Below are 20,000 nucleotides of genomic sequence, written 5' to 3'. Positions count from 1 at the left end.
CATCTACACAGAGGACACATACAGCACAAGACATCTACACAGACATCTACACAGAGGACAAAACATACAGCACAAGACATCTACACAGAGGACAAAATAAAATGCAAATGGGTCAAATACAGGAGGGTCTGGAGCCCTATAGTTAAATAAATTACTTACACAAATAAAACAAATAAAAAAGATAAATAAAACAAAGCAGTGGCCTTCAAACCGACTCTGAGGAGGACGTAGCCAGGTACTGTGCAGATCAGATACTCTGGGATGATGTGTGTTGAGGGCTCTTACTGTCTGGGGATATGTATATATATATGATATGTACTGTTGGTGAATGGTGAAGTTCTGGCTGTGATGCCTTTAAACGTGACATAGGCTGTCCTGTGAGAGCTCACCTCAGGGCAGAAATGCAGCAAAGCATTCAGGCCACGTCACCCTCCCTGAGGAACGGGAGTTTGGTGGAGAGGATACATTTGTCCTGGAGTGGAATAGAGTGGAATCCAGGTTAAGTGATAAAAAAAAAACTCAGATTTCCATGATTCCTTGCAGGCTACAGACTTCCTGTTTGGAGTGTTCTCGGCAGCGCTGGTGTCCTGGGCTGACCTCTCCATGCCGCTGCTGCTGGGGGTCAGGGTGCAGTGGTTCCCATGGAGACAGAGTGCAGTCCAGGCAGGACTGCCCCACGCGCTCTACGGCGCCCCCTCTGTCCCGGAGAAGGTACTGCAGATCTGCCAGGCGGCGCTGCCCCATTGCATGGCCCAGCTGCTGGGAAAAGAGCCCTGGAAAGCGCAGACTCAGAAGGTAACACACACACACACACACATGCACACACACACACACACACACACACACACACACACACACACACACACACACACACACACTGCAGTGTCAGACACTCACTGTTGCACATCCACTCAGCAATGCATTCAGGACTTTTTTGCGTAAAGAATCTATGACTCAGATTGTGTGTGTGTTGTGGCTGACTCCTGTGCTTGTTGTAGTTCATAGACTGGCTCTTCAGCATGGCCGAGGCTCCAGCAACCGGCCTATCAGATCGCACCATCCTCAGTGCCAAAGGTGAGGCCTCGCCCTGTCCCGCCCCTGCTCCAGACCCAGGGAAACCCCTAACACCTTCTCTCTACACCAGCCTTGCTCTAAACACATGTGTGGTGTGTTTTAGCATGAGAGGTTGTGTGTTCTTAGACTTGTCCCAGTGGCACATGTGAGGTATTAGTGGTGTGTGTGTGTGTGTGTGTGTGTGTGTGTGTGTGTGTTCAGTGTTCTGATCTCTCTCTTCTCTCTATCTGCAGCTGGTGTGTGTGTTGTTCAGTCGGCCTCGCAATATATTAGCTACTAACTGGGAGACACAAGAAGACGTGACTGTATCGTCAGTACTGTGTAACTTTATTGAACTCCCCCTACCTGATTACATACAAAGGTTCCTACCCAAGTATTTCAACTAACACTACATCCCCCTTTCTGACTAAAGGATGCTTTCACTGGGAATGTATAAAAAAACAATACAACTCATAGTGATGTTTTGAAAACTAACAAAAGGTTGTTCACTTCCTTTGAGTGTGTACATAACAGCCTTAACCAGGTTTTAAAGTGCGTATGTCAGGTTAAAAAACATTTTTGACAAATGAAGGGACATGAAGCAAGATAGTTGTGAGTAGTGATTTTTCTTGAAAAATCAACTTGAAATACAATAGAACAATATGTACAGTTATTTTTATAACTGAATTTATGAACATTCCAGGAAACATTCCAGACACAATGATGACCTCATAAGAGGGAGTCCAGCAAAGTTGGTCAATTAAAACACATGGGATAAAGGGATCATAAAGTAGTTTTTACACTGATGAGGCCAAAACATGAACCTAATTATGACCGCCGCGCAGCTAGCCCGGCGGTCATATAGGTTTAGTCAGATTTTTTTTTTCTTTTTTTTTTTTTTTTTTTTTTTTCTTTTTCATGCCCAAATTTCCGTCAATGATTCCCGGGACACTGAAAGACCGGGTACCACGAAACTTGGTGGACATGTAACCCGCATGGATAGCATGGAACCATCGTTTTTCGTTTTGATCTGTAGCCCCGCTGAATTGGACCCCGAAAGGAGGGTAGGGCAGACACAGTTTTCTGTGAATATCTCAAAACCGTAGGGTTTAGGAGGACCATTTTCTTTTGTGTATGTTGATCTCAATGGGCCATGTCAACCCATTCCATAACCACTCATTTCATGTATAAGCCACCTAGTTAAACACAAAAAGTAAAAATGAGGTGGTGTAATTGAAGGTATCTGTGACCTAACATAGTCAAAACTGCACGAAATTGGAAGTGTAGGATCATTATGACACCCTCTGTATGCACGCCAAGTTTTGTGGAATTCCGTTCATGGGGGGCCACACAATAAATTAATTTATGTTACTATACACCAACTGGCCTGTAGGTGGCTGGAGACAGTTTTCTGTGAATATCTCGAGAACCGTGGGGCCTAGGAGGTCCACCTTTTTTTGTATGTTGGTCTTAAGGGGGCATGTCAACCCATCCCATTACCACTTATTTCATGTATAGCCACCTAGTTAAAAATTAAAAAGCAAAAAATTAGGTGTTTTCATCTCAATATCTCTGGCTGACAAGGTCAAAACTGCACGAAATTAAAAGTGTAGGATCATTATGACACCCTCTGAATGCATGCCAAGTTTTGTGTACTTTCGTTCATGGGGGCCTTACAATAAAATAATTTATGTGTACATTTAGTGACGCATACACCAACAAGGATTCAGGACACTGAAAGACCGGGTACACAAACTTGGTGAGCATGTACCCCCACATGGATAGCATGGAACCGTCACTTTTCGTTTTCATCTGCAGCCCCCTCCTGCTGGACTGGACCCCGAAAGGAGGGTAGGGCAGACACAGTTCTCTGTGAATCTTTTATGGTATGTTGGTCTTAAGGGCCCACATCAACCTGGCTCATAATCACTCATTTGTGATTTGCCCCCCCCCCGGTAAAAAATGAAAATCAGTAGGATTAAAAAAAGCCAAAATAAATATTCATCATCATCATCATGGCTGCATTTTCAGTATTGGCTAGAAGTAGTCGTTTGTCCACTAGATGGCGCATCGTTGCAGTGAGGCGTAATTTTGTTGGAAGTTAAAAGTGGGTTGGAAAAACAATGGGCGCTTCATACAAGGACTGTAATTTACCGCGAGCGAACATCTAATAAGGATAGGGGCGATGTTCACATGAAGTGTAATTCCCATTTCTTCTTGAAGCGAAATAAATCTGAGGATGTTTATCGGACATGCTTGGTTTTTACTGCAGGTACGTTAATCTTGTAATATCAATAAGGACCTAGGTAATGTTACCGTTAGCGTTGGTTGAGTGATGGAGGCATTTGATTTATTGCATTTGTAGAAAACTATAAATGCGGTTATACCAAGCAAATGTATCGCAAGCACTGTTTGTATCTTTGACTGTCATTTATTGCACGTGCTACAAAAATCATTCTGTGCAATGGAAGATTTACCAACGTTACACCGGTCTGATACAGTTTTGCCTATACATGCGTGAGACTGAGGCAGCCTGTTTATTTTGTTTAAAGTGCGTGCAGGGTGTGAGAGGGGAATCGATGTGCTTTGATTCCAGCTTGGTAGTTGTAGTCTGTGAAATTAAAAAGCGATGTGTGTGAAGTATCCAAACAATGACACCTTCATTTCATTATGGCTGCTTTAGCAAAACACCTTAAGCTACTGTGTAGTGGGTCCCATTTAGAAGTGGCTACTTCATTTCAAGCTTTCCTTGACTCATGGAGCTGCGTGAATGTTATTACAACTTTCGCCCACGATATGACAGTTTAAGTCCGCTTGATACTGTAAAGGCGTAAGCCATTGGTTTCAAAGGAGATTTTATTTGTGTCGCCAGCATAGCCTATTGACAATTTATGTTGTCAATAGGCCTACCTTATAATCCTACCTGTAGCTTAGGGAAGCTAACAACTTTCTATTAGGATCTAGTTTGTTAGTTACCGTTTTGTCATAACTCCCTGATGCATTTTTGCATTTAGAATAGCCAGAGCGTGTATATCTCAATCGGAAAATTAAACAATATCGGGTGCCTATGGACTAGGCTGGGTGAACCCAGCCTGATCTGCCCGCTATTTATTCTTTGATTTCTTAAAAGATTGAGCTTGGTCTGATGAAAGCCAGACTAGCCATGGACCTCAGTTAAACAATGCAAGGGAACATGAATCAGCCTATATTTGCACTAACAATAACGGACAAAAGCTCTTCAACTTTGGCCCGTTAAAATGTGTATGAACAGTCTAGCGACGCATTTCATCAAGGCCCATTTGGACATGTCAGTTATTTGCACCACTGGTTAGATGTAAAACAGCATTTCGTTTCAGACTAGGCTACTGTTACTTAATTTGTGCATTAACAATAACGTTTCAGACTACTGTTACTTAATTTGTGCATTGACAATAAAGTATTACATGAACTAAAGATGACTAAAATCTTATGTAGAAGAAGAAACATTCACAAAAAATCCATCCATCCAAAAATGACCTTTGTCTTTGATAGCTGTTGAAAAACGGCATGGAACTGACAGAGATGTTTTTGTTTATAAATACATAAAAAATAAATAAATAAATAACATTATGCTGATACCTTTTGCTTTTCCCAAATACAATGTAGCCTACAGGTGTAAGTGACCTTTCATCAATCCAGTTGCAATGGATGAACTGTGATGAACTGCCCTACTTGTGATTGTTTAGAGATTTTAAAGGTTTTATAACAATTCTACATCTTCTTTGGCTATTCTACAATCTATTCACCTTTTCAGCACCAGTAGGCTACTTTCTGTGCAGCCGCACACACACACTCAGGCATGCCAAACAAGCATACACAAAAGTTTCAAGAGTGGGGGATGGAGTAAAATATGGAGACAAATTGAAGTGTGATTTATTTTCGCGGAACGGATGTACAGGACTGAGCGGCGGTCATATTTTGTACCGCTATGCGGTACATCTAGTTCCAGTATGTCATGCTAGAGTCTACTACCTGCCTGACATAAAAATATCCTGATACCTTTTTTCTTTACTGGCAACCATTATTGATCTTAAAATGTGATGAGGATATGGGTAAGTAGCAATGCTTGAAGTTGCCACAAGTTGTGTCACTTGCCATCACATAGGCCATTATATAGCCTAAACTAAGTAGAATCAGTAAGCAACTCATTAGTCTGTGTTCAGCCAACCATGGGCATATATGCTTTTCTTTAGAGACCTGACTATAAAACCATCAGTGTATATGTGCTACCACACATTTGCTCTTTATATATATATATACATCTGCTTATCAACTAATGTTAGCTATAGACAGACTATTAATTTGCTTACTGATTCTACTTAACTTGTTGTATATGAAAGCCTATGTTATGGCAAATGACACAACTGCCATTTTGAAGCCATGATGCATACTAATAGTGATCCGATCCTACTCACACCCCTAATCAATTTCTCACTGATGATTTGATGGCCATGATTTGCCTAAATTTTGTAGCCTATTCGTCTTTACTTTGTCCCTGCCAGTCAGGCTCATGCTTATGAACCACTGGTATGTCATAGAGAACATTTTTGGCCTTATCAGTGTAAAAGAAAATGCACTTAAAACCCATTCTCCCCTATGCTCAACTTTGCTGGACTCCCTCTTATGAGGTCATCACTGTGTCTGGAGTGTTCATAAATACAGTTATAAAAATAACTGTAAATATTGTTCTATTGCATTTAAAGTTGTTTTTTCAAGAAAAAACACTACTCACTACTATCTTGCTTCATGTCCCTTCATTTGTCAATTTTTTTTTTAACCTGACATACGTACTTTAAACTAAGACATGTGGCTTCCTATTAATCTCATTTCTTAATTAGTCTTTTAACAATTGTACTCCTAACATACTGTCAGTCACTGAAAATATCAAATCATTTCAAGTGTTAATACCAGTCAACAACAACTAGGCTATTACTGCCAACAACTCAGAACTCGTTTTGTTAAGACCATTAAGCAATAGAATATTTTCAAAGTTGACATCTTTCAACAACATTCAACACATTTCACTTCACATATTGGTTTTTTTTTTCAATGTCAATATCTATTAGCGAACAACTACTCTCACTCTTTCAAGTACACTGGAGGTACTCTACTCTCACTCTTTCAAGTACACTGGAGGTACTCTACTCTCACTCTTTCAAGTGCACTGGAGGTACTCTACTCTACTCTCACTCTTTCAAGTGCACTGGAGGTGCTCTACTCTCTCTTTCAAGTGCACTGGAGGTACTCTGTCTCTCTCACTCTTTCAAGTGCACTGGAGGTACTCTGCTCTCACTCTTTCAAGTACACTGGAGGTACTCTACTCTCACTCTTTCAAGTGCACTGGAGGTGCTCTACTCTCACTCTTTCAAGTGCACTGGAGGTGCTCTACTCTCACTCTTTCAAGTGCACTGGAGGTGCTCTACTCTCACTCTTTCAAGTACACTGGAGGTACTCTACTCTCACTCTTTCAAGTGCACTGGAGGTACTCTACTCTCACTCTTTCAAGTGCACTGGAGGTACTCTACTCTCACTCTTTCAAGTGCACTGGAGGTACTCTACTCTCACTCTTTCAAGTGCACTGGAGGTACTCTACTCTCACTCTTTCAAGTGCACTGGAGGTACTCTCCTCTACTCTGGTAGACACAGCTTTCCTGCAGTGAAGCCTGCTGACGGGTCACCTGGGATTTCAGGTGTGACAGGTGCACTCTCTGCCTATGGATCAGCACCATCGGGGGTTACCTCAGGTAAGGCAGTGGTTGTTGCTGGTGCTTTAGGGGTGGATGAGAGGTGCTACCGGTTTCTTCTCAGGGTCCCCCTTGGTGTGTCGATGATGTAGGACCTTGGCGTACCTGCATTAGACACCACTGTGCCTCTCTCAAGCATATCCTTGACCCACACGTTTGGTCGCCTTTGTTGCAGGAGTGGCATGTTGCGCTTTATTGTGTCGACGGATTAGAAGTTTTGTTTCTGCTTTTGTCTGTATTTTTGTTCAATTCTTTTTAGATTTTCCATGTCTGTCCATCTGGGATTGAGCTGAGATGGAATTACAGGAACGGGTGTTCTAATTTTCTGGCCAAGAGAAGCTCGGCTGGACTGTGTCCATTCGCTAGAGGAGCAGCACGCTAGGCCATTAGGGCAAGGTAGGGATCACTTGATTTCTTCAGGAGACCTTTGACCTTTGCTCTGCCTCCCTGTTGCTCTGTGGGAAGTGAGGACTGGACGTCACATGACTGAAACTCCACTCCTGTGCCAACTTTCTGAAGTGCTCAGATGCAAATTGTGGCCCATTGTCTGAAGCACCACATCCATTATTCCATGACCTTGAAGATGGATTTGCAGTGTTCTATCACAGCTTCAGATGTTGTATAAGTGAGTTTGGCCACTTGAAGAATCTTGAAAAGTAGTCTACTAAGTCCAGGTAATGCCTGTTGTTTTCTATCTGAAACAGGTCTGCACCGATGATGGACCATGGTCTTGCTGGGAACTCAGTGGGTTGCAGCGTTTCTTTGAAATTGGTTCTTTCACGACTGCACACATCACATTTCTCTATCAGTTGTGTCAAGTCTTTGCTAAGGCCTGGCCACCATACAGATTGTTTGGCCCTCTCTGCATTTAGTCATTCCCAGATGGCCCTCGTGCAGTTTATTCAGCATGTCTGCTCCTAAGTGATGCAGGGATTACTATTCTACAGCCATAAAGTAGCAAACCCTCATGAACTGTTCACCTGAGAATGGCAGATGGGGCGAAAATGCTCTTTGTATGGTGAATTTATCCGGCCAGCCCTCCTTGCAGTATGTCTTGGAGTGTGTGGAGTAGGAGTCTTTGTCCTGATGTGTCTGTATTTCTTTTTAAGTCTTTTTCTGTAGCTGGCAAGCTTATTATAACTGTGTCCACATACAGGTTCACCTCTTTCCTCCTGTAAGCCTTCTGCTGTGTTGGTGACCGGTGCTCTGGAGCACATCTGCAGTCGCTGATGTCCTTGCCTGGCAGCGTGTGATATTGTAAGAGAACCTCATGGGGTCGCATGCGTAGGCGCTGTATACGTGGTGGCAGTTCATCCAGGCTCTTTGAGCCTAGCAGAGGAACTAAAGGTTTGTGGTCTGTCTCTATGTCGAAAGTCTTTCCAATGAGGGAATTCATTCATCATTCATCAGGAAACAAACCTCTCACAGGCCTGTTGTGGCTAGAGCTTCCTTTTCAATTTGAGAGTACCGTTGTTCGCCAGGTTTGCTAAGGGCTCTGGGCGTATGCCACCGGCTTCAGTTTTCTCTCTTGTCGCTGGAGAAGGACGGCCCCATGCCGTAAGAAGATGAATCAGCTGGCGGACGAGTGTTTCTGCATTCGGGTCATACAAGCAAGACCTGGCGGTGTAGTTAACTCTTCCTTAATCTTCTCAAAGGCATGCTGCTGTTGTGGACCCCAGGCCCACATATTCGATTTCTTCAAAAAGTTCTCTGAGTGGACGTGTTTTTCTCAGCCAGGTGAGGCAGGCAATTTGCCCAGGTGGTTTTGTCATTCCCAGGAAGCGTCTCACCTGGCTGGCGTTAGTGGGTTTTGTCATGGCCTTCACGGCCACCTTGTCGGGTCTGCACTGGCGCCTGAGCCTCGGCGACCTGTCCCAGGAACTTTATCCTACTCTTTTGAGAACTCACACTTAGCGTTGCTGGCGTCACACCCGCCTCCTGCAGACGTGGCAATGCCATCTTCAGTGTCTCATCATGCTCTCTGCGCTTGCTCCCCAGATGAGAACATCGTCCCGCCTGGCACAACACCTTAAGGCCTTCTAGTTATCACGGGATATGGCTTTTTGGAAATGTTCTGGAGCCGGCGAGATCCCAAACAAAGCACGTTATAGCAGTACCGCCCAAATGGGGTTATAAAGGTGGTGAGGAGAGAGGACTCTTTGAATAACAAGGATCTGCCGAATCCAGCGTTAGCGTCAAGTTTAGAAAAAAACTTTTGGCTCCAGCGAGCTGTCCTAATGTGTGTTGACTGAAGGCCAGAGGATGTTCTCTCATCACTGACTTGTTCAGCTCTGTGAGGTCTGTGCAGATTCTGACTCTGCCGTTCTATGCTTTGGCACCACCCACCATGGGTGCACACCATGCAGTGGGCTCCTCCACCTTTGAACGACTCCTGCTGCTCCAATGCACTCAACTCTTGCTTGCGTGCATGAGTGGGAGAGATATCCGTGGGGGAGTGGAGAGGGGAAGAAGGTTTTGCCCCTGGCTTTGGGACAATGGTGCACTCCCTCCATTTCCCCTAGTCCTGAGAAAAGCATTGGGGGCCTGTCTTTTTACAGTCTCTTTGGCATTCAGGCTGGGGTCATTCAGTCTGGCGACAAACCGGGAGGGTGCTCATGGCAGCTAGTCCACCAAGAATTAGGCGTCGTAGCCCATCCACAACGTAAACTTCCTCTTGTGTGCTTTTTATTGTCCTACTGAGAGTGGCTGCAAATTCCCTTTACCTTCTAAGGTGTCCTCCTGGCCCATAGAGAATCTTTGTTGCTCTCAACAGCTTGTTGAACTGGCCCTGTGTGTACAGTTTTGCTGGGACTGCAGTGGCGTTTGCTCCAGTGTCCATTTTGAACACTGCCTTGTGGTAATCCACTTTATTTCTGCCGGTCCATTGACTGGCCCCTATCTCCTGACATAGAGCCCAAGAAAGCAGCGTCCTCATCGCTGTCTGACTCCTCAGTCACTGCAGCTACATTCACTTCATTTTTTCTTTTAGTTTTGCAGACTCTAGCATAATGTCCTTTTTTTCTGCATTGATTACACACAGCCTCTCGCTGGACACTGCTGCGATGATGCCCGCGCCTCTTCGGGGTTAAGTGCGGCAGAAACTACAATGTCTTCAGCCTCTTCTCATTGAGTAAATAAGTGCATTCACCTGGTTTTACCGTCATCTTCGCGTCTAATCCCGTAGCGATCTTGAAAACCTTTTCAATCGTTTATCCACTTTGTCCATTAGTCCGCCTTTGAAAGTAAATTTCTCCGAGGAGTGACTTGAAAACAGAACCATGTTGCTGCCGTTTCGTAGATGCTAACGCTAACTCTCTGACTAGCCTGACACAATTTCACTCGATAGGCACGCAAACAATCCGCTCCAAAACTGGTGCACTATGTAGCCCTCTACACATTAATACTGTCTAGTTAACCGTGTTAATTTCTGACACCATGTTCAGTCGGCCTTGCAATATATTAGCTACTAACTGGGAGACACAAGAAGACGTGACTGTATCGTCAGTACTGTGTAACTTTATTGAACTCCCCCTACCTGGTTACATACAAAGGTTCCTACCCAAGTATTTCAACTAACACTACGTGTGTGTGTGTGTTTGTTCAGTGTTCTGATCTCTCTCTCTCTCTATCTGCAGCTGGTGTGTGTGTGTCTGTGTATGTGTGTGTTTGTTCAGTGTTCTGATCTCTCTCTCTCTCTATCTGCAGCTTGTGTGTGTGTGTGTGAGAGAGTGTGAGTGTGTGTGTGTTCAGTGTTCTGATCTCTCTCTCTATCTGCAGCTGGTGTGTGTGTGTGAGAGTGTGTGTGTTCAGTGTTCTGATCTCTCTCTCTATCTGCAGCTGCTCTGCTGTCTCTGAAGGGCTCCCCAGACTTCAAGAAGAAGGGTGTGTGGACCAGAGCATACGGCTGGTGACGCACACACGCACGCACGCACGCACGCGCACACACACACACACACGCACGCGCTCACACACACATGCACGCACACGCTCACACACGCTTACACACACATGTACGCACGCGCACACGCAGGCACACACACCCCCCTACATATGCTCAGACACAAATGATATCGCTGATGGACCAAAGCATGGCTAACGACCTACAGGAGGATTAACACACACACGCACCTCTTCCTTACTGACCAAAACCATAGTTACTAACCTGTTAGCAACCTTAGTTGATTGGCTTAGTTAGCAACTATGGTTTTGGGAAACGCGCCCCTGCTTGCTGCATGGGAATCTCTCAGTCCCCGGACGCTGAAGACTCAGTTTCCCATAATCCCTTGAGAAGACCATCATCACGTCCCTCTGGGTCCTGGACGCTGCTGCGTGCGAGAAAGCTGCTCTACTCTGTTGAAGTCATGGTGCCATGTAGTGTGTATGTCATGAACAATAAAAATGAAATGCTTGTGTACTTGAAACAGTCCCTTTGTGGTGATTATCAGGATGTACTCTTCTACTTCAGTTGCTAGCGGTCATGGCTGAGTAGCAACACTAGCACAGACACTATTGTACAGGGGCCCCCTACAGGCACCCGGTGTGAGGTGAAGAATGAAGAACGAGCCAGGTTGGCCAATGAGCCTGGACACCAGGGAGCCCCTAGTCTCTGAGACGGGCTGTTCTATGACCTCTCATTGCAAGTGACCAGTGAGTCAGGAGCAGGTTTAACGTCTCTTCCGAAGGACGGCATCTCCTACAGCACAGTCCCTGTCACTGTACCGGGGCATTGGGATTGTCTGACCAGAGGGAGGGAAGACTGCCCCCTACTGGCTCCACAACACCACTTCCAGCAGCCACTTGGTTCCCCCAGGAGGTCTCCCATCCAGGTGCTGCCCACGCTCTCACCTGCTTAGCTTTAGTCCCTGCGCAGAGACTGGGTATCCACTGGGCCAGCTGCTGGCTGGAGGGCAATAGAGTTTGGTGATTTTTCAATGCTTGTTGAAGAAGTCCGGCACACTATATTGGCCATTTCACAACGTTTTGGTCACACAACATAAAGATAAAATAATAAATAAAAAAAGATAATGTCCCCCAGTGTCACTGCGTCTCACACTTACAACATACCACATAAAATATACACAGAGTATAGACAATACAAACATGCCTCAAACATGCATCCACAACAGACATCACAAAAAATGCACAAGTAAGTAACACAACACAGTCCCACACACACACACACACACACCAGGGGCCTCATTTATAAAAATGTTGCGTAGAAACCATCCTTCATTTGATTTTAGATCATTTCTGAAATTATCGTACGTGTGATTCAGAGAACACGCAACGCACCTAAAAAAACGTCGTCGCACGCCACCCTTCCAGATGTTGCCCATTATAAATCACAAATGAACGCCAACTTGTGCGAGCCGATGGTTTTAGGTCTCCATTTGTAAACACCCCTTCATCAATATCATTAGCATATGTTTTAATGAAATCAATGGCCTAAAAGCTGTAGCCTATGTCAAATTATATATTGAAAACATTGTATAGGCCTAACCTTTGCCATCTGATGTTAACTAGCCTATATGCGTCAGTTCGAATAGCTTAACTAATTATGTTTTTTCCAGCAAAGCTTTCTGGAAAGAGATCGTCATCCATGTCCATTGTCCTCTGCTCGCTTTCATTCATTTTGCTTGCAGTAATGTGAATAATCAACATTTAGTAGCCTTGTTTAGGCCTACTTTGTAGAAAAAGGAAAAAAATTGGGTAGGCCTACCTTATGAAGGAAAGACCTCTAGGCCTATATAATCCTGTACGTTATGGTACAGTAGGCTACTGTACGTTTCCAATATGACCCAGGGTAATATGCTGATTTAGTCTACAAAACAGATTACTAAATTAAGGTTGATATGTCATGTAGGCTTAACCTTTCTTTTAGGATAGGCTATGTTTTTGCTGAAAAAGTAGCCTAGTTCGCCGGTCATTATTCATTCATTCTGCATATCTTTGCTATCATTTTCTTTCAATAATGTCCAATGGCTTAAACATTGTCCTTTATTGTTTGCTTTAAGCCCACCTTTATATTTTAGCCTACATTATCCAACTCACGTATTGTCATCTGATCTTGGGCACTGCGGCTGCCAGTCAAAAAAAGCAAACAGGTGCGCGCTCTGCCTGCACCTCTTTGCGCAACTCCGACGCAACACTAAATATGAAGATGCCAGAGGATAACTTCCGTCCCTTGGTTGTGTAGGCTATAGTCTATATGAGATAAAATATCTATAGCCTACATTGTATAGCTTACATTAAAATATTACCTTTCTGTTACGGAGCTGGGAATAGGCGTATGCTATGAGCGCAAATTAGGATGTAGTGGAGGCTAAACGCGAGTAAACGCAGTTTATCCACCTCTGCCATTTCAGAAATAGAGTTTAGGCCTACCCACCTCTTAGTTTATCCACCTCTCAAAAGAGAATACTGTATTGTCCAATACTATATTCCCAATACTGTACAATAACCTCCACCATTATCAAACAAGTTCTGAATGCCTTTTTAAAAAATCCGATATCGCATGGCGCAGTCCACCTCACCGAGATTGCAGAATTTATAGTTCACCCACCTCTTATTTTACCACTACATCCCTGGCACAAATGTACTTTTCCTCTCCTAAACGAGGGCAATTGGACATTTTATGGTCAATATTAGATTGGTGAGAACACTAAATATACTAGATCACCTGTAAGAATGTTTCAATCATTCTATTGTAGGTCTTGGTGTTTTTTTTTAGATATTATGAAATAAGTAAGCTATACGTTTTTTCACTTTCTTAAGTGGGCTATAGTTCTCATTAGCAGTTTTATGCTAAACAATGAAACATTAAGCTGCGTCCAAAAACGTCTTTAAAAATCTTCTGATATTGATCATGCATATGGCAAAGAAAGACATGAGATCGTTGGTCTTGGAATTTTGATCGCACTTAGACCTCAGATTACTTGCAGTACCCCGGCATTACCACAAGGAAATGGTCGTAATGCGTCAAGTTTGAACCTGACGTGGAGATAAGCACTTTTCCACGTCAAAGACGATTTTTATAAATCTGAGCGTTGGCATGGATTTGAGCATACGCACGGTCTAAGATCAAATCTGTGCGTAAGAACGCTTTATAAATGAGGCCCCAGGGGTACCAGACGTACGACCATTTCCTTGTGGTAATGCCGGGTACTGCAAGTAATCTGAGTCTAAGTTGCGATGCATTTTCAAAATTCCAAGACCAGCGATCTCATGTCTTTCTTTACCATATGCATGATCAATATCAGAAGATTTTTAAAGACGTTTTGGACGCAGCTTAATGTTTCATTGTTTAGCATAAAACTGCTAATGAGAACTATAGCCCACTTAAAAAGTGAAAAAACGTATAGCTTACTTATTTCATAATATCTAAAAAAAACACCAAGACCTACAATAGAATGATTGAAACATTCTTACAGGTGATCTAGTATATTTAGTGTTCTCACCAATCTAATATTGACCATAAAATGTCCAATTGCCCGTTTAGGAGAGAGGAAAAGTACATTTGTACTGATGTAGTGGTAAAATAAGAGGTGGGTGAACTATAAATTCTGCAATCTTCGGTGAGGTGGACTGATGCCTCGGCGATATCGGATTTTAAAAGGCATTCAGAACTTGTTTGATAATGGTGGAGGTTATTGTACAGTATTGGGAATATAGTATACAGTTTTGTATAAAAAAATACAGTTTTGAATGTTAAAAAAGCTAATAAACTCTTTTGAGAGGTGGATAAACTCTAATAAGAGGTGGGTGAGCCTAAACTCTATGGATAAACTCGTTTTCGGCGTTTAGCCTCCACTACATCTAATTTAGGCTCATAGGCCTATTCCCAGCTTCATAACAGAAAGGTAATATTTGAATGTAAGCTATACAGTGTAGGCTATAGATAGTCTATATCATATATAGCCTACACAACCAAGGGACGGAAGTTATCTTCTGAAAGCAAGGCATCTTCATATTTAGTGTCTGAGTTAGCGTAAAAGGTGCCAGAGCGCACCTGTTTGCTTTTTGACTGGCAAGCCGAGTGCCCAAGATCAGATGACAGTACGTGAGTTGAATAATGTAGGCTAAAATATAAAGGTAGGCCTAAAGCAAACAATAAAAAGGACAATGTTAAGCCATTGGACATTATTGAAAGAAAACGATAGCAAAGATAATGTAAAGCAGAATGGATGAATAATGACCGGCTAACTTGGCTACTTTTTCAGCAAAAACATAGCCTATCCTAAAAGAAACGTTAAGCCTACATGACATATCAATGCTTAATTTAGTCCTCTGTTTTGTAGACTAAATCAGCATATTACCCTGGGTCATATTGGAACGTTACAGTAGCCTACTGTACCATAACGCATAGGATTATGCTGTAGGCCTAGAGGTCTTTCCTTCATAAGGTAGGCCTACCCAATTTTTTTTCTTTTCTACAAAGTAGGCCTAAACATACTAAATGTTGATTATTCACATTACTGCAAGCAAAAGGAATGAAAGCGAGCAGAGGGACAATGGACATGGATGCATTCGATCTCTTTCCAGAAAGCTTTGCTGGAAAAACATAATTAGTTAAGCTATTCGAACTGACGACATAGGCTAGTTAACATCAGATGGCATAGGCCTATACAATGTTTTCAATATATCATTTTACATAGGCTACAGCTTTTAGGCCATTTATTTCATTAAAACATATGCTAATGATATTGATGAGGGGTGTTTACAAGGCGGAGACCTAAAACCATCTGGCTAAGCACAAGTTGACGCTCATTTGTGATTTATAATGGGCAATATCTGGAAGGGTGGCGACGACGCTTTTTTGTAGTCACGCTCGTTCTCTGAATCACACGTACGATCATTTCAGAAATTATCTAAGATCAAATGAAGGATGGTTTCTACGCAACACTTTTATAAATGAGGCCCCAGCTCAACACAGTGGGGGTAAAAGTGTACAAGTAGGTAACACAGTCATCTGTTGCAAGGTCAAGGTCTTCAAACATCACTGGTGACCTTTACCTTTTCCGTCGCACCTGTCCCAAAACCAGGTGTGCAAAAGTGCTTTTAAACTGTGTGTGTGTGTGTGTGTACCTTGAATTGGTGATATTTCAATGGAAAGCATTCAACATACAATCCATTTGTCTTAGAAATTGCAATAGGTTCAAATAAAGCTGGTTACAGACACACACACACACACACACACACACACACACACATAGACAGACTGGTCCAACAGGGTAAATAACAACTTTTATTTATTTAGCACATGGGGTTTTAACTGATTGTGAACCAGGGACCACCATTCTGACTAATTACGCAACCCCAGGACCACCACTGAATTCAAATACTGATTCCCACATTGCAGCTACATTACTGAATTCATGGTCACGGACCACTAGCAAAGTCCTCACAAACCACTGGTTGAAAACCCCTGATTTAGCAGATGCTTCTATTTAAAGTGACTTTCACTCACACACACACACACAAACAAACACACACAAACAAACACACACATTCACACACATTTTACATTTTCATTTATTCTTTTGGCAGATGCGTTTATCCAAAGTGACAGCGACAGAACACACACACACACACACACACAGGATCCAGGCAACGAAGTACAGAAAATACAGTGTGGGCCCATTACAACATATTACATTTAGCATTACATTTAGCAGGGCTCCAGACTAACATTTTGCACTGGTTGCACTGGTGCGCCTAACAAAAGTTAGGTGCACCCAAATTTTCAACCACATCGCATTTAACACCGCAGCAGGTTCACTTTTTTTCCTTAGTTACTGTCCTATATAGGTTGTCCTATGACTTATTATTTACAATTCAAATAACTTAATGAAGTGTTGGTGCTTTAAGTGCTTCACTGAGCTGAAATTTAAACTTAAAACATCTCAAGATGAATTAAATAAAAATAACAGTAAGTAAATTAACAGTGCACATCTTTTAAGGGCTTCAAACTGCACATCTCATGGCTCAATGTCTTACATACTATCCTTCATGATCTTTAGGCCTTGGCCAGCTCGCCATGCTAGCATCTTCCATAGAAATGTATTTGAGCACAATTTAAAGAGATGTTCCAAGTAGCCTGGGGGATTTTTATGTGATTTTGCAATGATGATTGCAATAATCATTTGACAGCCCCACAATGCAATTTAGTTTTTAATTTTAGTATTTTTAAATTTTCAATAAGAACATCACTATGGTTAATGCAGTAACGAAATGGTAGGCCTATTATTATAGGCTACTGCAATGACTTGCCATGCTCGATCTATATGTGTCCATTCAATTCACCGTAGGCCTACACAATGACAGTACACAATCACAGTGTATATACATGCAGGGAATATTCGGGCTTTAAATGTAGCAGCGATATTCGGTTTGCGCCAAATACCGGATTAAATTGATTGATGCCATCAGAATGAGTTTACACAACTTCGTAGCGCCAAAACGAATATTGCTGTTGAAACCAGGTTACTCCCTGCATGTAACTGCGGTCAATGACGCACTCCTTTTCGGCGATATCTGTATCTCTGTCGTTCGGGAAGGCCTTGTATGCATTGTTCGCAATTTTAAGACGTATTTTTATCTGCAATGACTCCTATTAATTTGGCGCAAGTGGCCTTCCTGTACGTCGGGTTTACGTTCAAACTATTTTTCTGGTGAATAATTATTTCGGACTGAACTTGGTGAAGGGAAGTTTAACTAGGCCTATCGTAGGCAACGATAAACTTGATCATCTCGGGCTCGTCTGATCGGTTTGCTGCTGCCAGCCGCCGAAAGGCAGTGGGGAGAGGGGACATTTATCTCGGCCTATGTGACCACACTGTAATGCAACTACATCCACTCTGTTTATCTGACCTGTCTCTGACCTCTCTCTGCAGCACACGCATTTTCAAATTTACACACAGGCACTGGGCCAAATCAGAGGGGAGGTCCCGCCCTTCACTATCTGTGATTTGTTTAAACCACGATATTGGCCAAATATGTGTCTGTTATTGAACCAAAGGTAGAGTTTCAATGCAACACTTTTTCCTCTCTCGAATGGCTGGTCGCACTGGTGCACTTTTGAAAAATTAGGTCGCATATGCGACCAAATTGGTCGCACTCTGGAGCCCTGTTTAGCATTACATTTAGCATTACATTTAGCACAGGCACAGAAAATGTCCTTGCTTTACCAACTGCATGACAGGCCTATAGATATCTTCCTAGTGTCTCTGGTAACCCATGTTATTTCACACAATGTTTCAGTAATTTAGTCTACATACTTGGAAAAGGCAGTTAGATAGTGTTGGATATGAAAATCCTTTTAATCAACTAGTAGTTGATAAAAGTAGTTAGTAGATGGGAGACACATAACATGATTCATAACATCTGACTAAATTCATCTTTTAAGGGGAACACTGTGTGGACAAGGTGGCTTTCCAAGCCTATGGACTTTTGAATAATACTCAAACAAAGGTTAATCGCAACGATAAATATCGTTCTCGGTTACGTTCATCCAAAAATTGTGTTCGTTTCTGGTTTTTGTTATTTGAACCGTTTTTAATCGCTGCTAGGAACTGTGTACCTGTAGTTCCAGAGGTAGCCTCTCCAGTTAATAGTTAGTAGAAGTGTTTCTAGAGCTGTTGTGTCCAAATGCGTCTATAGACATGCATCTAAGAATCCTGGGCTGGCAGGACTGTGACATCACCCATTCACTAACATTCATTTTCAGATCCAGGAGGTTGGGACACTGGATGGGACAGAAATTAGGTTTTCATTATGAGGTTTGGGGTGATATCTTGTTTTGTTACTTTTTTTTTTAATTACGTTATTTGTTTACCATTTTCTGGGATTCTGACTGGACAAAGCGATCAATCAGATTTCATTGTTGAGTCGCGTTGCATACCTTGGCCAGTTCAGTGGTTTAGTTGTTAGCTTGCTGCTAGCGATTTGCTAAAATAACAGACTATAAACAATCACTAGCGCTTACGATTAGCGTAGTGTGCTAGTAAACCATAGGCAGAGGGATTCCTGCTAGCATGCTAGGTAGCTTTGTGTGCTAAGCTAAGTGAAAATACAAACTAAATCCCTCATTGCTGGTCATCAAAAATGATACAGTCCTTCTTTGAAGCTACTTGCACCTAAATCTGTTTTGTTGGGACATAGTATGTATGTAGTGATTTTTCGCAATCACACAAAGTCACGTATTCCCTTCCAAACTTCTTCCTTGTCCCATCTGGAGGCGTGGCTACCCCCAGCCCCTCCCCCCACCCAGTCCACTGGGCTCTCAGAGACCTCAGAGAGGAAGTCAGGTGCCTGCCGCAGTGATGTCACTTCCTCTTGAGCTTCTTGTTCCAGCTGTCCAGCTGCTGTTTCCTCTCCTTCAGCAGATGCCACACGGTCACGCTGGCAGCTGCACACACACACACACACACACACACACACACACACACACAGATGAACACCAGAACACCACAGCCAGGCACACACTGGACCAGTCACAACATTGGACCTCTCTGAGCAGAACTCATCAGTACCACTGGACCTCTCTGAGCAGAACTCATCAGTACGCAGAACTCATCAGTACCATTGGACCTCTCTAAGCAGAACTCATCAGAACCATTGGACCTCTCTAAGCAGAACTCATCAGAACCATTGGACCTCTCTGAGCAGAACACATCAGAACCATTGGACCTCTCTGAGCAGAACTTATCAGTACCTCTGGAGTACAAGAGAGAACTGAATAAAAAACAGAATCACCTCTGGAACCGAGCCCTTCCAACTCTGTGTGTGCATGTAAGTGTGTGTTTGTGTGTGTGTGTCTGTGTGTCTCTGTGTGTCTATGTGTGTGTGTGTGTGTGTGCATGCGTGTCTTATATGTGTGTGTGTGTGTGTGTGTGTGTGTGTCTATGTGTGTGTCTGCATGCGTATCTTATATGTGTATGTGTGTGTGTGTGTGTGTGTGTGTGTGTGTGTGTGTGTGTGTGTGTGTCTGTGTGTGTGTGTAAGAGACTCACCTGCAGCCAGCAGTGGCAGGTAGGCCATGAGGACGTAGGGGAAGTACACAAACACCTGGACAGGAGCCTGCAGCTGGACAGAGAACATCCCATCCTCAAAGTACGGCAGCGCCTGCCAAATACTGACCCCTGTGGAGGGGACAGGACAACAGAG

General features: G+C 43.1%; 2 protein-coding genes across 2 annotated transcripts in view; one reads left to right on the top strand and one right to left on the bottom strand.

Annotated features, from left to right (window-relative positions):
• focad (focadhesin) overlaps positions 1 to 11,257 on the top strand; it is a 97,317-nt gene extending 86,060 nt beyond the window's left edge. The window contains 3 exon segments of the mRNA XM_048236180.1: positions 544 to 795; positions 999 to 1,074; positions 10,674 to 11,257. Of these exon segments, the coding sequence (XP_048092137.1) occupies positions 544 to 795; positions 999 to 1,074; positions 10,674 to 10,747 (402 nt within the window). The 3' untranslated portion in view covers positions 10,748 to 11,257.
• Positions 11,258 to 18,001: 6,744 nt separating this feature from the next.
• The window catches only part of hacd4 (3-hydroxyacyl-CoA dehydratase 4), a 9,535-nt gene continuing 7,536 nt past the window's right edge, over positions 18,002 to 20,000 (bottom strand). The window contains exons 6-7 of the mRNA XM_048236331.1: positions 19,847 to 19,975; positions 18,002 to 19,242 (exon numbers count right to left, since the gene is read on the bottom strand). Of these exons, the coding sequence (XP_048092288.1) occupies positions 19,160 to 19,242; positions 19,847 to 19,975 (212 nt within the window). The 3' untranslated portion in view covers positions 18,002 to 19,159. The remainder of the gene's footprint in view (positions 19,243 to 19,846; positions 19,976 to 20,000) is intronic.

The sequence above is a fragment of the Alosa alosa genome, chromosome 24, assembly GCF_017589495.1.
Source record: "Alosa alosa isolate M-15738 ecotype Scorff River chromosome 24, AALO_Geno_1.1, whole genome shotgun sequence".
Classification (NCBI taxonomy): Eukaryota; Metazoa; Chordata; class Actinopteri; order Clupeiformes; family Clupeidae; genus Alosa; species Alosa alosa.
The sequence above is the reverse complement of the archived record's forward strand: the minus strand, read 5'-3'. Positions and strand labels throughout refer to the sequence as shown.